The sequence below is a fragment of the Aulonocara stuartgranti genome (assembly GCF_965226115.1).
Source record: "Aulonocara stuartgranti genome assembly, chromosome: 23".
NCBI classification, from domain to species: domain Eukaryota; kingdom Metazoa; phylum Chordata; class Actinopteri; order Cichliformes; family Cichlidae; genus Aulonocara; species Aulonocara stuartgranti.
Window position 1 is genome coordinate 17,593,120 of NC_138958.1, and position 14,673 is coordinate 17,607,792.

General features: G+C 40.6%; 2 protein-coding genes across 2 annotated transcripts in view; both read left to right on the forward strand.

Annotated features, from left to right (window-relative positions):
* Positions 1-14,673, forward strand: part of LOC309700548 (tumor necrosis factor receptor superfamily member 14-like) — a gene marked incomplete at its 3' end in the record, with an annotated part of 137,911 nt that overhangs the window by 110,367 nt on the left and 12,871 nt on the right. Inside the window, exons 4-5 of the mRNA XM_082524147.1 lie at positions 11,101-11,203; positions 14,029-14,113. Coding sequence (XP_082380273.1) covers positions 11,121-11,203; positions 14,029-14,113 — 168 coding nt within the window. The 5' untranslated portion in view covers positions 11,101-11,120. The remainder of the gene's footprint in view (positions 1-11,100; positions 11,204-14,028; positions 14,114-14,673) is intronic.
* Positions 1-14,673, forward strand: part of LOC309700549 (tumor necrosis factor receptor superfamily member 14-like) — a gene marked incomplete at its 3' end in the record, with an annotated part of 65,046 nt that overhangs the window by 1,913 nt on the left and 48,460 nt on the right. The gene's annotated exons all lie outside the window — the stretch shown is intronic.

Genomic DNA, 14,673 nt, shown 5'->3' on the forward strand with positions numbered 1-14,673 from the left:
TTTTGGCTCATGTGCTCATGTTTATATAGAGGTGCTGTTTAATAATAAAGACAACTAATATCAGAAACAAACAGCAATTACTTTACAAACACATACATACATTTCTTCTACTAAATAGTTATCCCACCTTTTAAATGAGTTGTCAAAAAGCATATGTACTAAATCTTATCCAAGCCTGGTCCTGGGTCTGTATATCCTCTGCTTGAAGTTTTGACTTTCTAGTTTTATCCTGAGATTCCAGGCTGTTTAGTGTTTGCAGTGTGTCTTTTCTCTCTATGTATTGAATCTTGTAAGTTTTATTCCTCCCTCAGTGATATTTCGTCCTCTGTCAAGTCTCCTGTATTAAGATTATTCTTGTCTCGGTTTTCCCTGTTTAATCCATTTAATGAGGCCAACATTTAACAACCTCATGAAGGGGAAATTTATCTTTACACTCAAAAAAATACCTGAATGAACATAAAAAAAATCATGGAAAGAAATTGCATGTAATTAAATTGCTTTATTTTAGCATTATGCAATTCTGTTAATACAACTTAATGTACTTGAGTTGGACTAACTTGATTAAGTAATGATGAATCAACTGTTTTACTACAGTTGAGTCCAACTTAATTTAATTGACTTGATCCAACCCATGCAAATTACGTTAGTGCAACAAAAATGCTCATTCATAATAGAAATCCATTCATTAATGTGGAAATCCTTTCCATGATTATTTTAAGTTCATTTAAAGAGTTGTTTTTTTTTGAGTGTTCAACAAAGTCTAGTGTCTGGTTAACATAAAATGTTAATGGATTTATATTAACTTGCACTCCATCCATCCTCTTATGTTCATCTCCGTTGCAGTCATAATCATCTCTGTCTGAGTTTTTGTATTTTTACTTTTTATTATAATTCTTATAATAAAAAGTAAAAAGCCTCACTGTTACCAGGGTGTAACAGTGAGGCTGGGGCCTATCCCAGATGTGATAGGGTGGGAGTCAGAGTACTGGACAGGTCACCAGTCTATCACAGAGAGACAGACAACCATTTGCACTCATGTTCACAAATAGTTTAGAAACACCAATTAACCTAACCCAGGGGTCGGCAACCCTAGGCACATGTGCCACGGCTGGCACGCGAAGGGTTAACTGATGGCATGACCATAGCTGGCCATCGGGCATACTGGGCATTTACTCGGTGGCCCGGTGACTTTTTTCTTCTTCTTCTTTGTAACGGTATAAACAATGAAAGGTGGTGGATTGGCCAGATGCTGGTCGGTGTGTAAAAACAACTCAGTTGTTTGGTGGTGGCTGTGGCGGTGCTTCCTCAGATTCAGTAACATTAGCAAGTGGTGGAGGCCAGCAGGTGGATGAGAGAAAGGGGAGGCAGGAGGAGAGACCCGAGGCGGCTGCTGGTCAGTTGAACTGAACTTCAGGTAAGAAGCTATGACCTGCAGTCTATCTGGGTCAGATATAAACCAAGTTTAGGTGGAGTTTATTTTCGTTTTGCTGACTTTTTGCAGTCAGTTACAATAACTCGTACTGCGTGCTAGCTAGCATGACAGAGTTTCTATACAGCTAGGTGGGTGCTATGATGTTACTGATGTTGAACTTTATTTAATTCATAAGGTTAGTTAGTAGAGTTGCCAACCGTCTCGTAAAAACACGGAATCGTCCCGTATTGAGAGAAAATATTACTCGTTTCGTGTTGAGATGAAAAGGAACAGTTTGTCCCGGACTTCAGCTAGAATGGAAAAGTACACAAAACTGGAGTTATTCTGTGGCTTTACGCTCCACAGCTGCCTTTTCTCTCATTCTCTCCCCCTCTCTCGCCTGTTGCTCCTTCAATCATGAAACGGATCAATGATCAGCTGATCGGCTTTTTTCTCGTTTGTTTATCTACCACTTTGCGCCAGAAAGATGAAACCGCCGAATGTCGCGCTAAACAACAGCAGCACGTTTAAGCTTGATCAGCTGTTGTTAGAATGTATTTAATATTACTTTCTAGTATCAGCTGATGTTTGCTGGAGTCACAGCTGTAAAGCTGCTGGTCATGATATCGGTTTGTATATCTGGTGAGAGGGAAACATGAAGATGAAACCAGGAGATGTCCTTACTGAATCAGCAGAGCTGAACAGGTGATGGAGAAACAGGTTTACCTTTTAGGTGACATGAATGAGTTGAAGGGATGTTATGAACTGTTTCTGAGAGACAAATAACACCAGGATCCTTTTTTCTATGTAGCTGACAGCTGGTAACTGTGCAGGGGCGGATCTAGCAATGTTTTGCCAGGGGGCCAGGTAGGGCATTAACAGGGAAAGGGGGGCACAAAGAAATACTTTTCTTTCTTTTTCTCATTTAAAATATCTAGCTTTTAATAAATAATTATCTGAAGCTTACAACCAAAGTTTTTATCTGACGTAAAATGTATAAAAATCATACATATAACATCGAAGCAGCTGGAATCCATAGCTGTGCGTGTTCATGGAGCTTGCATTTTCACATGCAGGACATCACTACCTGACAAGTTTAACTGTCTTCAGAACATTGCAGAGGCCTCATTGACAGTATTTGGTTCTACATATCTGTGTGAGCAGATTTTTCTCTCACACAAAGAGTCCTCAGGTAGCCGTCTGAATGCTGGACACTCGGAGACCTGTGTCTGGAGGGGGAGACCAGAGACCAGAGTGTATTAACAAACATGCCATGTTGGCCCAGTTTATTTTTCTTATCATTGCTGCGAGGAGACCATAAATGGCATTTGCATTTTCTGTTGTACAGTTCATTTGCTGTTATGGAATTCTTGTTATGGATAAACAGTGTTTTTTTTTTTTGGTTTCAAAATGGCTGATAACTATTCGCTGATAGCTGCCAACAGCTGTGAACAAATATAATTCTATAAAGTGGTTCTATATAGTGTGTAACCATTAATATAGAGCGTTATTAAATTTATTGCTAATGCAATCATATGGCACACTGACTTCTGAGGAAATTTTAAATGGCACTCGTCATCAGAAAGGTTGCCTACCCCTGACCTAACCTAACCTTAATTACTGCATGACTTTAACTGTGGCAGGAAACCAGAGTACCCAGAGAGAACCCACTGCAAACTTGGCCAGATTGCAGATTTGAACCCAAGACCTTCTTGCTGCGAGGCAACAGTGTGCCACCGAGCTGTCAATCTAGACTTCAAAAAAATAGGGAAACTATGACTACAAGGCTTTAAATAGAATTTTCTGTATGTTTTTGTCCTTTACAGGTTAAACCACAATAAATAGCTAAGGCATATACGTAGTGTGTGTATGGTTGTCTGTCTCTTCTAAATTTCTGCTGTGTTCAGTCCCTCGTGCTGGTAGATGTTTCACCTCAGTTACCATAAATTGTGTGAAGCATATACCTAGCTTGCTTGTTGTCAAACTTTTTTTCATGCTTATCTTTGATTTCTCCTGCAGACCACTTGCAGCCTTTCTCCATATTTCTTGAAGCTCACAGTAGAGCTTGTTAACAAGTGCTTTTGTAGTTGTGGCATTATCCAAGTCTTCCATAACACCAAACATTGCATTTAAACATCCTGTGAGGAACAATACAAAAAACTCTAACACGCCACCATCTTCTGGCTTAATTATTGGATAGTTCAACACTTTATGAAGCTTCTGCAATCCTATAGTCATCAACAAAACTTTACTTTAGCATCACCGCTGTAATAGTTTAAGACAGCATTTTTACATGGTTCAAAATTCCCTTTATCAGCACCACTGATATCTGCTGACGTCTACATGAGCGTTCTGTACACAGCTCTACTAAAACTTTCGTTTCTGCTTCTGACCCAGCCAGAGCAGCAGTGATTGTATTTTCTTTCAAGCCTTTATAGCAGCTTCTGTTGTTTTGTGTTCTTCTAGAGTCTTAATTTATGCTGATAGATGTTTGGTTTTATCAATGACTTGTTCAAGCCACTCATTCATTTTATTTTCATGTATTGCTTCTCTTTTTACAAGTGCACACACATACAATATACAGGCTGGCGTCCTAAGGAGGAGTTTGTTTTCGTTCATTCATTACTATCATCACCAGACACAGAGTAGTGTCATTCCAGTTTGCTTACAGAGGAACAGAGCTTATCTTCAGTGACCTCACTAAACCTGATTTTTAATACCTGGAGAGAAGAAAAGCTTCTTATGCTCATTTACAGTTTGTTGATTATTCTTCAGCCTCAAATTTGTAATGAGAAAGTTTCTAGAACAGTTCAACATGAGTAAGTATCATTTGGACTGGATTCTGGACTAACAGGGTACAAAGAACCAGGATAAAAGGGATCCTGTTTAACCAGGTCAGCTCCCCGACTCACTCCCACATGGATACGTTATCTCATTTCTACAATTAATCCTGTCCACACATATGTGTGAGAGCAGTTCTGAAAATGTCAGAGACATGCTTCTATGGTCTGCAGATGACTGTGTTAGTGTCATTCTGCTCCAGGATCATGAGAGCAGGCATTGGACTGTAACTGTGCTGAAGATTTGGAAATCAAAAATAATTTGAGTTACAGGTGAAGTTATGCTTTTGTATTTATTCTCTATCCTTTTTTATATTCTCTATTGTTTTTCTTTCTCTTTTCTGTCTGTCAGCGTTGACATTGTTATATTATACATACAGTGGTTTGCAAAAGTATTCGGCCCCCTTGAACTTTCCCACATTTTGTCACATTACAGCCACAAACATGAATCAGTTTTATTGGAATTCCACATAAAAGACCAATACAAAGTGGTGTACACGTGAGAAGTGGAACGAAAATCATACATGATTCCAAACATTTTTTACAAATAAATAACTGCAAAGTGGGGTGTGTGTAATTACTCAGCCCCCTTTGGTCTGAGTGCAGTCAGTTGCCCATAGACATTGCCTGATGAGTGCTAATGACTAAATAGAGTGCACCTGTGTGTAATCTAATGTCAGTACAAATAGCTGCTCTGTGACGGCCTCAGAGGTTGTCCAAGAGAATATTGGGAGCAACAACACCATGAAGTCCAAAGAACACACCAGACAGGTCAGGGATAAAGTTACTGAGAAATTTAAAGCAGGCTTAGGCTACAAAAAGATTTCCCAAGCCTTGAGCATCCCACGGAGCACTGTTCAAGCGATCATTCAGGAATGGAAGGAGTATGGCACAACTGTAAACCTACCAAGACAAGGCCGTCCACCTAAACTCACAGGCCGAACAAGGAGAGCGCTGATCAGAAATGCAGCCAAGAGGCCCATGGTGACTCTGGACGAGCTGCAGAGATCTACAGCTCAGGTGGTGGAATCTGTCCATAGGACAACTATTAGTCGTGCACTGCACAAAGTTGGCCTTTATGGAAGAGTGGCAAGAAGAAAGCCATTGTTAACAGAAAACCATAAGAAGTTCCATTTGCAGTTTGCCACAAGCCACGTGGGGGACACAGCAAACATGTGGAAGAAGGTGCTCTGGTCAGATGAGACCAAAATGGAACTTTTTGGCCAAAATGCAAAACGCTATGTGTGGCGGAAAACTAACACTGCACATCACTCTGAACACTCCACCCCCACTGTCAAATATGGTGGTGGAAGCATCATGCTCTGGGGGTGCTTCTCTTCAGCTGGGGCAGGGAAGCTGGTCAGAGTTGATGGGAAGATGGATGGAGCCAAATACAGGGCAATCTTGGAAGAAAACCTCTTGGAGTCTGCAAAAGACTTGAGATTGGGGCGGAGGTTCAGGACAACGACCCTAAACATAAAGCCAGGGCAACAATGGAATGGTTTAAAACAAAACACATCCATGTGTTAGAATGGCCCAGTCAAAGTCCAGATCTAAATCCAATCGATATGGCAAGATCTGAAAACTGCTGTTCACAAACGCTGTCCATCTAATCTGACTGAGCTGGAGCTGTTTTGCAAAGAAGAATGGGCAAGGATTTCAGTCTCTAGATGTGCAAAGCTGGTAGAGACATACCCTAAAAGACTGGCAGCTGTAATTGGATCAAAAGGTGGTTCTACAAAGTATTGACTCAGGGGGCTGAATAATTACGCACACCCCCACTTTGCAGTTATTTATTTGTAAAAAATGTTTGGAATCATGTATGATTTTCATTCCACGTCTCACGTGTACACCACTTTGTATTGGTCTTTCACGTGGAATTCCAATAAAACTGATTCATGTTTATGGCTGTAATTAGGACTGCCACAAATGATTATTTTGATAGTCGACTAGTCACCGATTATTTTTGCGATTAGTCGACTAATCAGATCACACATCCATTGGACCTAAAATGTACAGATTATTGCACCAGCATGCATCTGCTCTTATATAACTATCATTAGCTTACAGCTCTAAGTGTTTATGGTATGTGCTAACTAAAAATAAAGACCGGATGATAGTTTATTAAATTTGAATGAAGTTTGCAGATTGTTTTGGTGAAGTTTAATAAACTCCTTGCTATCTAAAATATAACGGGACACTGTATACTGTGAGTAACAATAGAAATGAATACATTACATTAAAAAACAAACAACCAGGATGAGCCTGTAGAGACTTTCTAGAGCTCGTCTTAGAAAAGCAAATCTGTTTGGCACAACGGTGCATTCAGATCATAATTCAGATTGCAGAGGCTGCCTGACAGGACCGGCTTAAACATATCTAATACAAAAGAAATGAGTATTTAGTTTAGAACATGTACTCATCAGGTCATATCCATTTAAGTCAGAATGTGCTCAGAGTTTAAATATGTGGGAACAGTTTTTGATTCAAAGCCAAAGGGAACCAGTGCCTTTCATGTTTGAGACATCTTTCTCGTTTCCACATTGATAACATCATGATGATTTCATATTATCGAGCTTATGTTGAATCTCTTCTATGATTTTGCTTGGTGTCTTGGACATTTGTCAGGAAATGAAGCTATCTAACAGCTGATTGGTGAATCAGTTCTGAACCATCACCACATTACAGGAGACACAGCAGTTTACTGCTTCAATGTTTCTTGATGACTGAACATACTTTTGCAGTTTGTTCCTCTTTCCCTCTTCCTTCTGGACAAAGGTTTCTGTTTCCAGAATAAAGAACAACAAAATTTAAAAAAGCTTTGCATCATTTAGATCAATGAATCATAGCTTTGTTGCTTTGTTGGTTACGCGATGCTCAAAACCTGACTGTATCAGGTGAGACAGAAACAGTCAGCTTCATCATGTGTTAGTAATTCTGATCTAAAATCATTGGTTTTCTTTGTGTTTCCAGATGTTTTCAGCCTGTTCTTCATGTTAGAAACTCCATCATCCCAAATCTCAGGGACATGCTTTTGGACCATGGAAACTTTCACCCAGGTAAGCCATCCAAACCTGTGTGGAAAACGTTTTTAAATCATGAATAAACTATGATTAACCACATTTGTTGGAAAGTTGAGTTGAATTTCTCTAGCCACACTCAGGCCTAATCTCAGACCTCCTGAATGAAGAAATGACTTAAAATAAATCTTTCTGACAGAGTGAAGTCAAAGGTCTCATAACCCAGGGTTACAGAGATATGAGTTTATGCTGCTACCAATGGGTCTGAGTTGGACCCCTTCTTTGTAGATCTTTGTAAGTCTGTAAATACAGGGTACAGCATTCCCTGGGTATAGACGGTTATATGTAGGGCACTCAATGATTTTGTCCTTTTCAAGTTGTTGAAGGCAAGCGATAATATTCACATTTTGAACAGAGAAGACAGATGGTTTGAAAGAGGAGCGAAAGAAGCCATCTATTCCACTGTGAACAACCGGCTTTGAAGAGAGGTGGTGGCTTATGACACCAACTGTCTGCCATCTATAATCCAGTTTTGAGATCCGTTCCCAGACACCTTAACACCCACTCACATCCTGGGCCATTTGACCTCAGGAAATCACATGATAGGGTAGGGCTAGGTTTCACAGCGGGTTCACCTGAAACCTTGGTTGATTGTTACCTACACCCATTTCACACCTTGGCTCATGGGTAGAGGATCAACAGGGGGTCCATCCATGTCCCTCTTGGGGGACACTCCCCTAGGACTTAACTCTGGGACTCTCCACCATTTGACCTTAGAACTACTTCTTGGATGAGAGGTGAAACGTCTTCAAGCAACTGAAAGAAGTCCAGACCCTTTTCTTTCTGAGCTTCTTAGACCAGTTTTCTGTGGTACATGTACCACTAGTGGTACTTGGGCTCTCTCTGGTGTAACGCAGGGAATCTTCACTTTTTTTTAAGATTAAATAATATACCATTGTGGAGGTATGCAAAGGTGACACGAGAGTTCCCGAGGTTCTTCTGGGAGCCGAAGTCAACCAGAAAACGTCTCCCCGAGCGTGAGTGCTCTATGAAGAGCAGCCTTTCCTCTTTCCTTGTTGCCAGCTACAGACCACTGGCAGGCCTGTTTCCGTGGGCCTTGAAACTGCAAAGGCGGCACGGCGCTGTCACGCTGATGGTGAATCGGTAACTACTATTTGGATGCCGAAGCTCCTGGTAGCCAGGAGAATGCAATCTGCTTCTTCTGCGAGTGAGCGGTAATCCTTCGAGGCCAAAAGCGGGGATTTGGCGAGGCCAGTTCGCACTGGTGCCAGCAACTGTCGGAGGAAGATGTGAGTGAAGAGGAATCCGCCGTCATCCGTTCCTAGCAGCATGCTCTCCATGAGCTCGAGAGCGGTACTATCACCCAGGCCTGAGAGAGCGAGAGAGAGAGGAGTTTCCCGGCCCTCTCTGCGTCAGAGAGGGTGTAGCACCGCAGCAGCACCTTGAGAGCGGTGTATTTCACCTTGGGTGGAGGGATCCCATGTGAAGCCACCACATGATGGTATTTTGTGATGTTGTCTGAAACACCACAAAGAGCAAATTGAGTTTCGACGTGCACGAAACACGAAGGAGGGTCGTGAAATCAAAAATCTGGCAGCTTAACCGCCACAGCAAAAGTGAAAATGCACAGTTCTGCTATCACTTCTGATATAAATGAAGACAGGAAACTAAACAGCAGTGGTGTGTGTAGGGTTACTGAAGTTTGGCTAGCTGGTATATAATGATGTGCTGCGCGGTGGCTAGCTACACAGCTATAGTTAGCATAATATAAACAGTTAAGCTGGAGGACGAACGCTAACTTTTTTTCCAGTTGATAAAAGTTAATGTGAGGGTTCCTGAAGGTTAGGGGCAAATGCAATCAGATGACAGGATGATGTAAACCGACCAAGTGAGGAGAACAACGGCAATATAGGGTTAGTCATTAATCAACTGGTACATGGGCTGGGCTGTAGTTGCATCATAAGGTTTTAAAAACTGAGCTTTAAAATGAATTGTGATGATAAAAACTAAGAGAGGTACGACAGTGATCACTGAGTTTTTTAGGGGCTTGTTCAGATTAAATAGAACAAAATACAAAAGCATTAAAACGTGTTAAAAACAACAACCCTGATAAACAGAGTAGTTTGGAAACGGAAGCAGGTTTCATTACATCATTACTTAACGATTGGATATCCCACCAGTTGTGACTTTTTTAATGAAGTACAGTTGTTATTATTATCACATGTAACATCCTGTTTATGACAGTTAAAATAAATAACATTCGTATAAGAAATAAAATTATCTGTGTAAACTGTTTTTGGTTGTAAATAGGCCTATACTACTGTACTTTAATGTTGGTCATAAGGGTGGTATTTCAAGAGCCATGTACAGTGGTATGCAAAAGTTTGGATACCCTTAATAATTTTCATGATTTTCTTTCATAAATCATTGGTTGTTTGGATCAGCAATTTCATTTAAACATATCATATAGCACATGAACACAATGATATTTGAGAAGTGAAATGAAGTTTATAGGATTTACAGAAAGTGTTCAATAGTTACTTAAACTAAATTAGGCAGGTGCATAAATTTGGGCACCCCAACAGAAAAATTACATCAACATTCAGTAGATCCTTCTTTTGCAGAAATAACAGCCTCCAAACACTTGCTATAGTTTCCAATGAGAGTCTGGATTCTGGTTGAAGGTATTTTGGACCTTTTCGTCTTTACAAAACATCTCCAGTTCAGTCAGGTTTGATGGTTTCCGAACATGGACAGCCGGCTTTAAGTTACACCATAGATTTTCATTAATATTCAGGTCTGGGGACTGAGATGGCCATTCCAGAACGTTGTACTTCTTCCTCTGCATGAATGCCTTAGTGGATTTTCTGCAGTGTTTAGCGTCATTGTCTTGTTGAAATATCCAGCCCTGGCGCAACTTCAACTTTGTGGCTGATTCTTGAACATTGTTCTCCAGAATCTGCTGATACTGACTGGAATCCATGCCACCCTCAACTTTATCAAGATTCCCAGTAGCTGCACTGGCCACACAACCCCACAGCATGATGGAGCCACCACCATATTTTACTGTGGGTATCAAGTGTTTCTCTTGGAATGCTGTGTTCCGTTTCCGCCATGCATAATGCCCCTTGTTATGTCTAAATAACTCAATTTTAGTTTCATCAGTCCACAGCACCTTATTCCAAAATTAAGCTTTCTTATCCAAATGTGCTTCAGCATACCTCAAACGATTCTGTTTGTGGCATGTGCACAAAAAAGGATTCTTCTGCATTGCTCTCCCGCACATCATCTCCTTGTGCAAATTGTGCCGAATAGTTGGGTCTGGCGGACTCATTTCCGTGGGCCTTAAAACTGCAAAGGCTGCACAGTGCTGTCACGCTGATGGTAAAAACATTTATTTTATGGGGTGGTACTCATTGTGAAAAGTTTGAGAACCACTGTTGTAGAGGATGAATTTCAAATATAGGAAAACTCTCCACATCTGAATCAGCTACAGGTGCATAGAGGGAAAGAAATATTCTTGCAGAATAAGAGTATAACCTCTGTACATTTATCATTATTTTTTACCATTATAAAGTTTCTCTGTACCTGACAAAGGTCACACAGATATTGTAACTGAATGAAATAATGGCAAACCTGACAGTTTTCAGAGGTTATACTTGTATTCTCTACAGAGGATAAATTGTTTTCAGTGAAGTAGTAGTTGTGGATCATTTGTTATTTCTGATGTAATGCAGTCCATTGTGTGAATGACTTCTTTATTTGCCCCCCCCCCATGAATCAAAGTGTTTTTCTTTTTTTCTGTCAGGGAGTTTCCTGTAACTGAAAATGGGATCCTTAAAGCGCAGCCAGTCAATGGACGATATTCATGCCGATTTTCACAGAGGACCAGGTGCTGCTACCACAGAGAGGTAATGTGTGTCTAAATGTTGTTCCTGACTCAGTGTTTGTGAATAAATTCTATTTCACACACGTACGTGTTCATATGTGAAGCTCAGCTGTTGTTTGGACTGTAGCTTACTCAGACTGGTTCTCTCCAGTTTCCCGTTAATGAGCTGACTGCAGAGCCATTTTGCTCCTATTGAAGAAAATACATCACTGTGGGAAAGTCTTGAGCCACACCATATTTCTTTATATTTTGTTTCCAAGCCTACAGGCCTTCTATATTTGTGTTTTTAAAAAATAATTCTGCACTGAATCACTGAAAGTCTTTCAGTTTTTTTTGTGCATTGGCTGCTTTTTCACTCATTTTCAGTCCAGTCCTTAAACCTGACCACTTTTAGACCAGTCTTTATCAAACTGTGGTACATGTACCACCAGTGGTACTTGGGCTCTCTCTGGTGGTATGTGGGAAATCTCCATTTTTTTAAGGTTAAATAATATGCTATTGTGGCGGTATGCAAAGATGACACAAGAGTTCCCAAGGCTCTTCGCAGTCAACCAGCTGGAATGCCCATTTCCATGGGCATTAAAACTGCTAAGGCTGCATGGTGCTGTCACGCTGATGGTAAAAACATTTAGTGTAGAGGATCAATCTAAATTTTAAATATAGGGAAACTCTCCACAGAACCACTGCCTTAGACCATGGTAAGGGTCATTATCCACTGTGACAGAAGAATGACAGAACCGCCCACAATTCAGTGATTTTCAGCATTTTCAAACACTTTTATTAACGGTTTTTGTTCAAACAATCGGCTGCAACTTTCCAGCACAGAGTCACACACACTAACAACAACAACCTAGTTCAGCCTTTAAGCTAGCGAGGCGTGTTTGCGGATGCCACTCAGATGAATCTGCCTCCCCTGCAGCTGCACTGCAACCACGCCCTGCCACATTCACACATGGAGAAAACATGGAACAGTGCTGATCCTTCCTTGAGAGACCAGCCTATCAAAACTATTCAAAGGAACCATCAACGACTCATCCAGGAGGTCAAAGAAGACTCCAAAAACTACACCTGTTTATCTGCAGATGTCACTTTGCTCAGTTAATTTAATTCAATTCCATTTCATTTATACAGCAGTAGGTCAGAACAACAGTTGCCTCAAGGGGCTTTATATTGTAAGGTAGACCCTACAATACGGTTAAGGTCAGAGGTCATGATTCAACAATAAGAAAGAGACAAAATGGAGAGTTCAAGGAGGAAAGGTTAGTGTCAAATTTGCCAAGAAACATAGATTTTCCTGGGGCTTCTCAGAAATATTATGTGGACTGACGAGACAAAAGCTGAATTTTCTGGAAAGTTGAGTCCCGTTACATTTGGCATAAAGCGAACATTGCAGCAGCAGTCGGACACGGTGGTGGTAGTGTGGATGGTCTGAGCTGCTCTGTTATAATTGATGAAACCATAAATTCTGCTCATTACCAGAAAATCCTGAAGGAGAATGTCCACACATCAGATTATGTGCTGAAGCCTAAGAGCACTCAGGCGGCAGCACAAAGGCAGAACTTGAGATGATTATTCATGCTTTTATCTCTTCTCGTTTGGATTATTGTAACGGTCTTTTTACGTGTCTCAACAAATCAGCTCTGGATCGCCTTCAGTCTGTACAGAATGCAGCGGCAAGACTTTTAAATAGTACAAACAAGAGGTCACACATTACTCCAGTTTTGGCTTCTCTTCATTGGTTGCCTGTAAATTTTAGGGTTCATTTTAAAATTTTAGTTGTAACTTTTAGAGCTCTGCACGGTGAAGCTCCCCAGTATATCTCTGACCTGTTGAAACCTCATGCTTCATCCCGAGCACTTAGGTCTTCAAGTCAGAGGCTACTGGTGGTCCCACGTACTAGGTTTAAAACACGTGGGGATCGAGCTTTTCAGGCACTGGCACCTAGGCTGTGGAACTCTCTGCCGTTGTCTTTACGCTGTCTAGACTCTACTGACTCCTTTAAAAAGCAGCTGAAGACATTTTTATACAAACGGGCTTTTAATTAATTTTAACTTGTATGTCTGATCTTATTGTAAAGCACTTTGTGATTTTTATCTGTGAAATGTGCTATATAAATCAATTTTACTTACTTACACAATGATACAAAACACAGCAGCAATTCAGCATCTGAATGACATAAAAAAAAAAAAATGAAGGTTTTGGCGTGACCTAATTAAAATCTGGACTTCAGATTCAGACTCACTCAGATTGAGATGCTTTGGCCTCCCATGTAGGTGAAATACTCCAAAGACACTTTTTGACTTTGGAGCAACCAATGCAGAGCAAGCTGTTAAACTTGAGATGGAAATCCTGATGAATGAAACATTAGTTTGATGCGTCCGACTTCTCCTGTTAAATGAATCCACTCATCCAAACAAACAGTTCCATGAGATAATTTGATCAACTTCACCATAACTCTTTACTTTGTCACCAAGATTTTCAAAGCGTTGTGGAAGTTTTACATTTCACATTGATCTCTTTAACATCGATCAGAGGGATGTAGGAAAAGTAAATCCATGCTGAACCAGGATCCCTGTGCACACTGACTTTCAGTTCGTTCTCCTTGGCTTCTGTTTCCAGAGTACAGAACATCAAGGATTAGGAACAGATTTGTTCACTCAGATGAACAAGTCATAGCTTTGTCACTTTTGAGTTACATGATGCTCCAAATTAACACTATTATCATTTTGCTTTCATTATTTTGTATTAAGTATATCTTTTGTCTGTTGTGTTGATATTATTGTGTCTGCATGTGAGGATGGATGACGAAAGACTGCAAAAAAAAAAAAAAAATCTTTGTGTTTCCAGGTGTAGTCCAGCTGTTCACTCCACTCCATTGTCTCAAATCTCAGGGACATGTTTCTGGAAACCTGTGAATCCTGCAACATTTCTGGTAAAATATTTACATGAAGTTACAGCTCACCTGGCTCAGCAGCTCTCCTGGAGGCTTGATCGCCATCTGCTGGTTCCTGTTCATGTTTTGACTTCATATCTTCTTCTCCTGATGCTCTTTGTTAGTCAAAAGTGTACAGTAACATGTCACCACATGCAGAAACCTAAAGTTAATTTCAGCTTTAAGAAGCAAATTTTTTTGCAGCCGAGTGCCCCGTCATGTAATTAGTATGTTACACAAATGCTACAACAAAGGTGGACGTTGAGGCAAGAATAGATCTGCTGCTTGGTCTGTGGCTTTCATCAGACATGGGGAACAGGGTGTTGTTTTTGTAGCCATTTCTCAATTTCAGAAATTGGCAGTTTTAATTTTCTTGAGATGCTCATATGACTCGTTGAGTGATGCCACTGACCAGTTAATCAGTGGCATGCAGTCTCACAACATCACATTTTAGTATCTGTTCAGATTGCTTGGAACACCGGCCGAGGAGCTCCTTTTTTACTAAAAGGAAATGGGCTCAAGTGACAGCCTAGGCCAAAAGCAGGAGGTAGCGAGCCGGT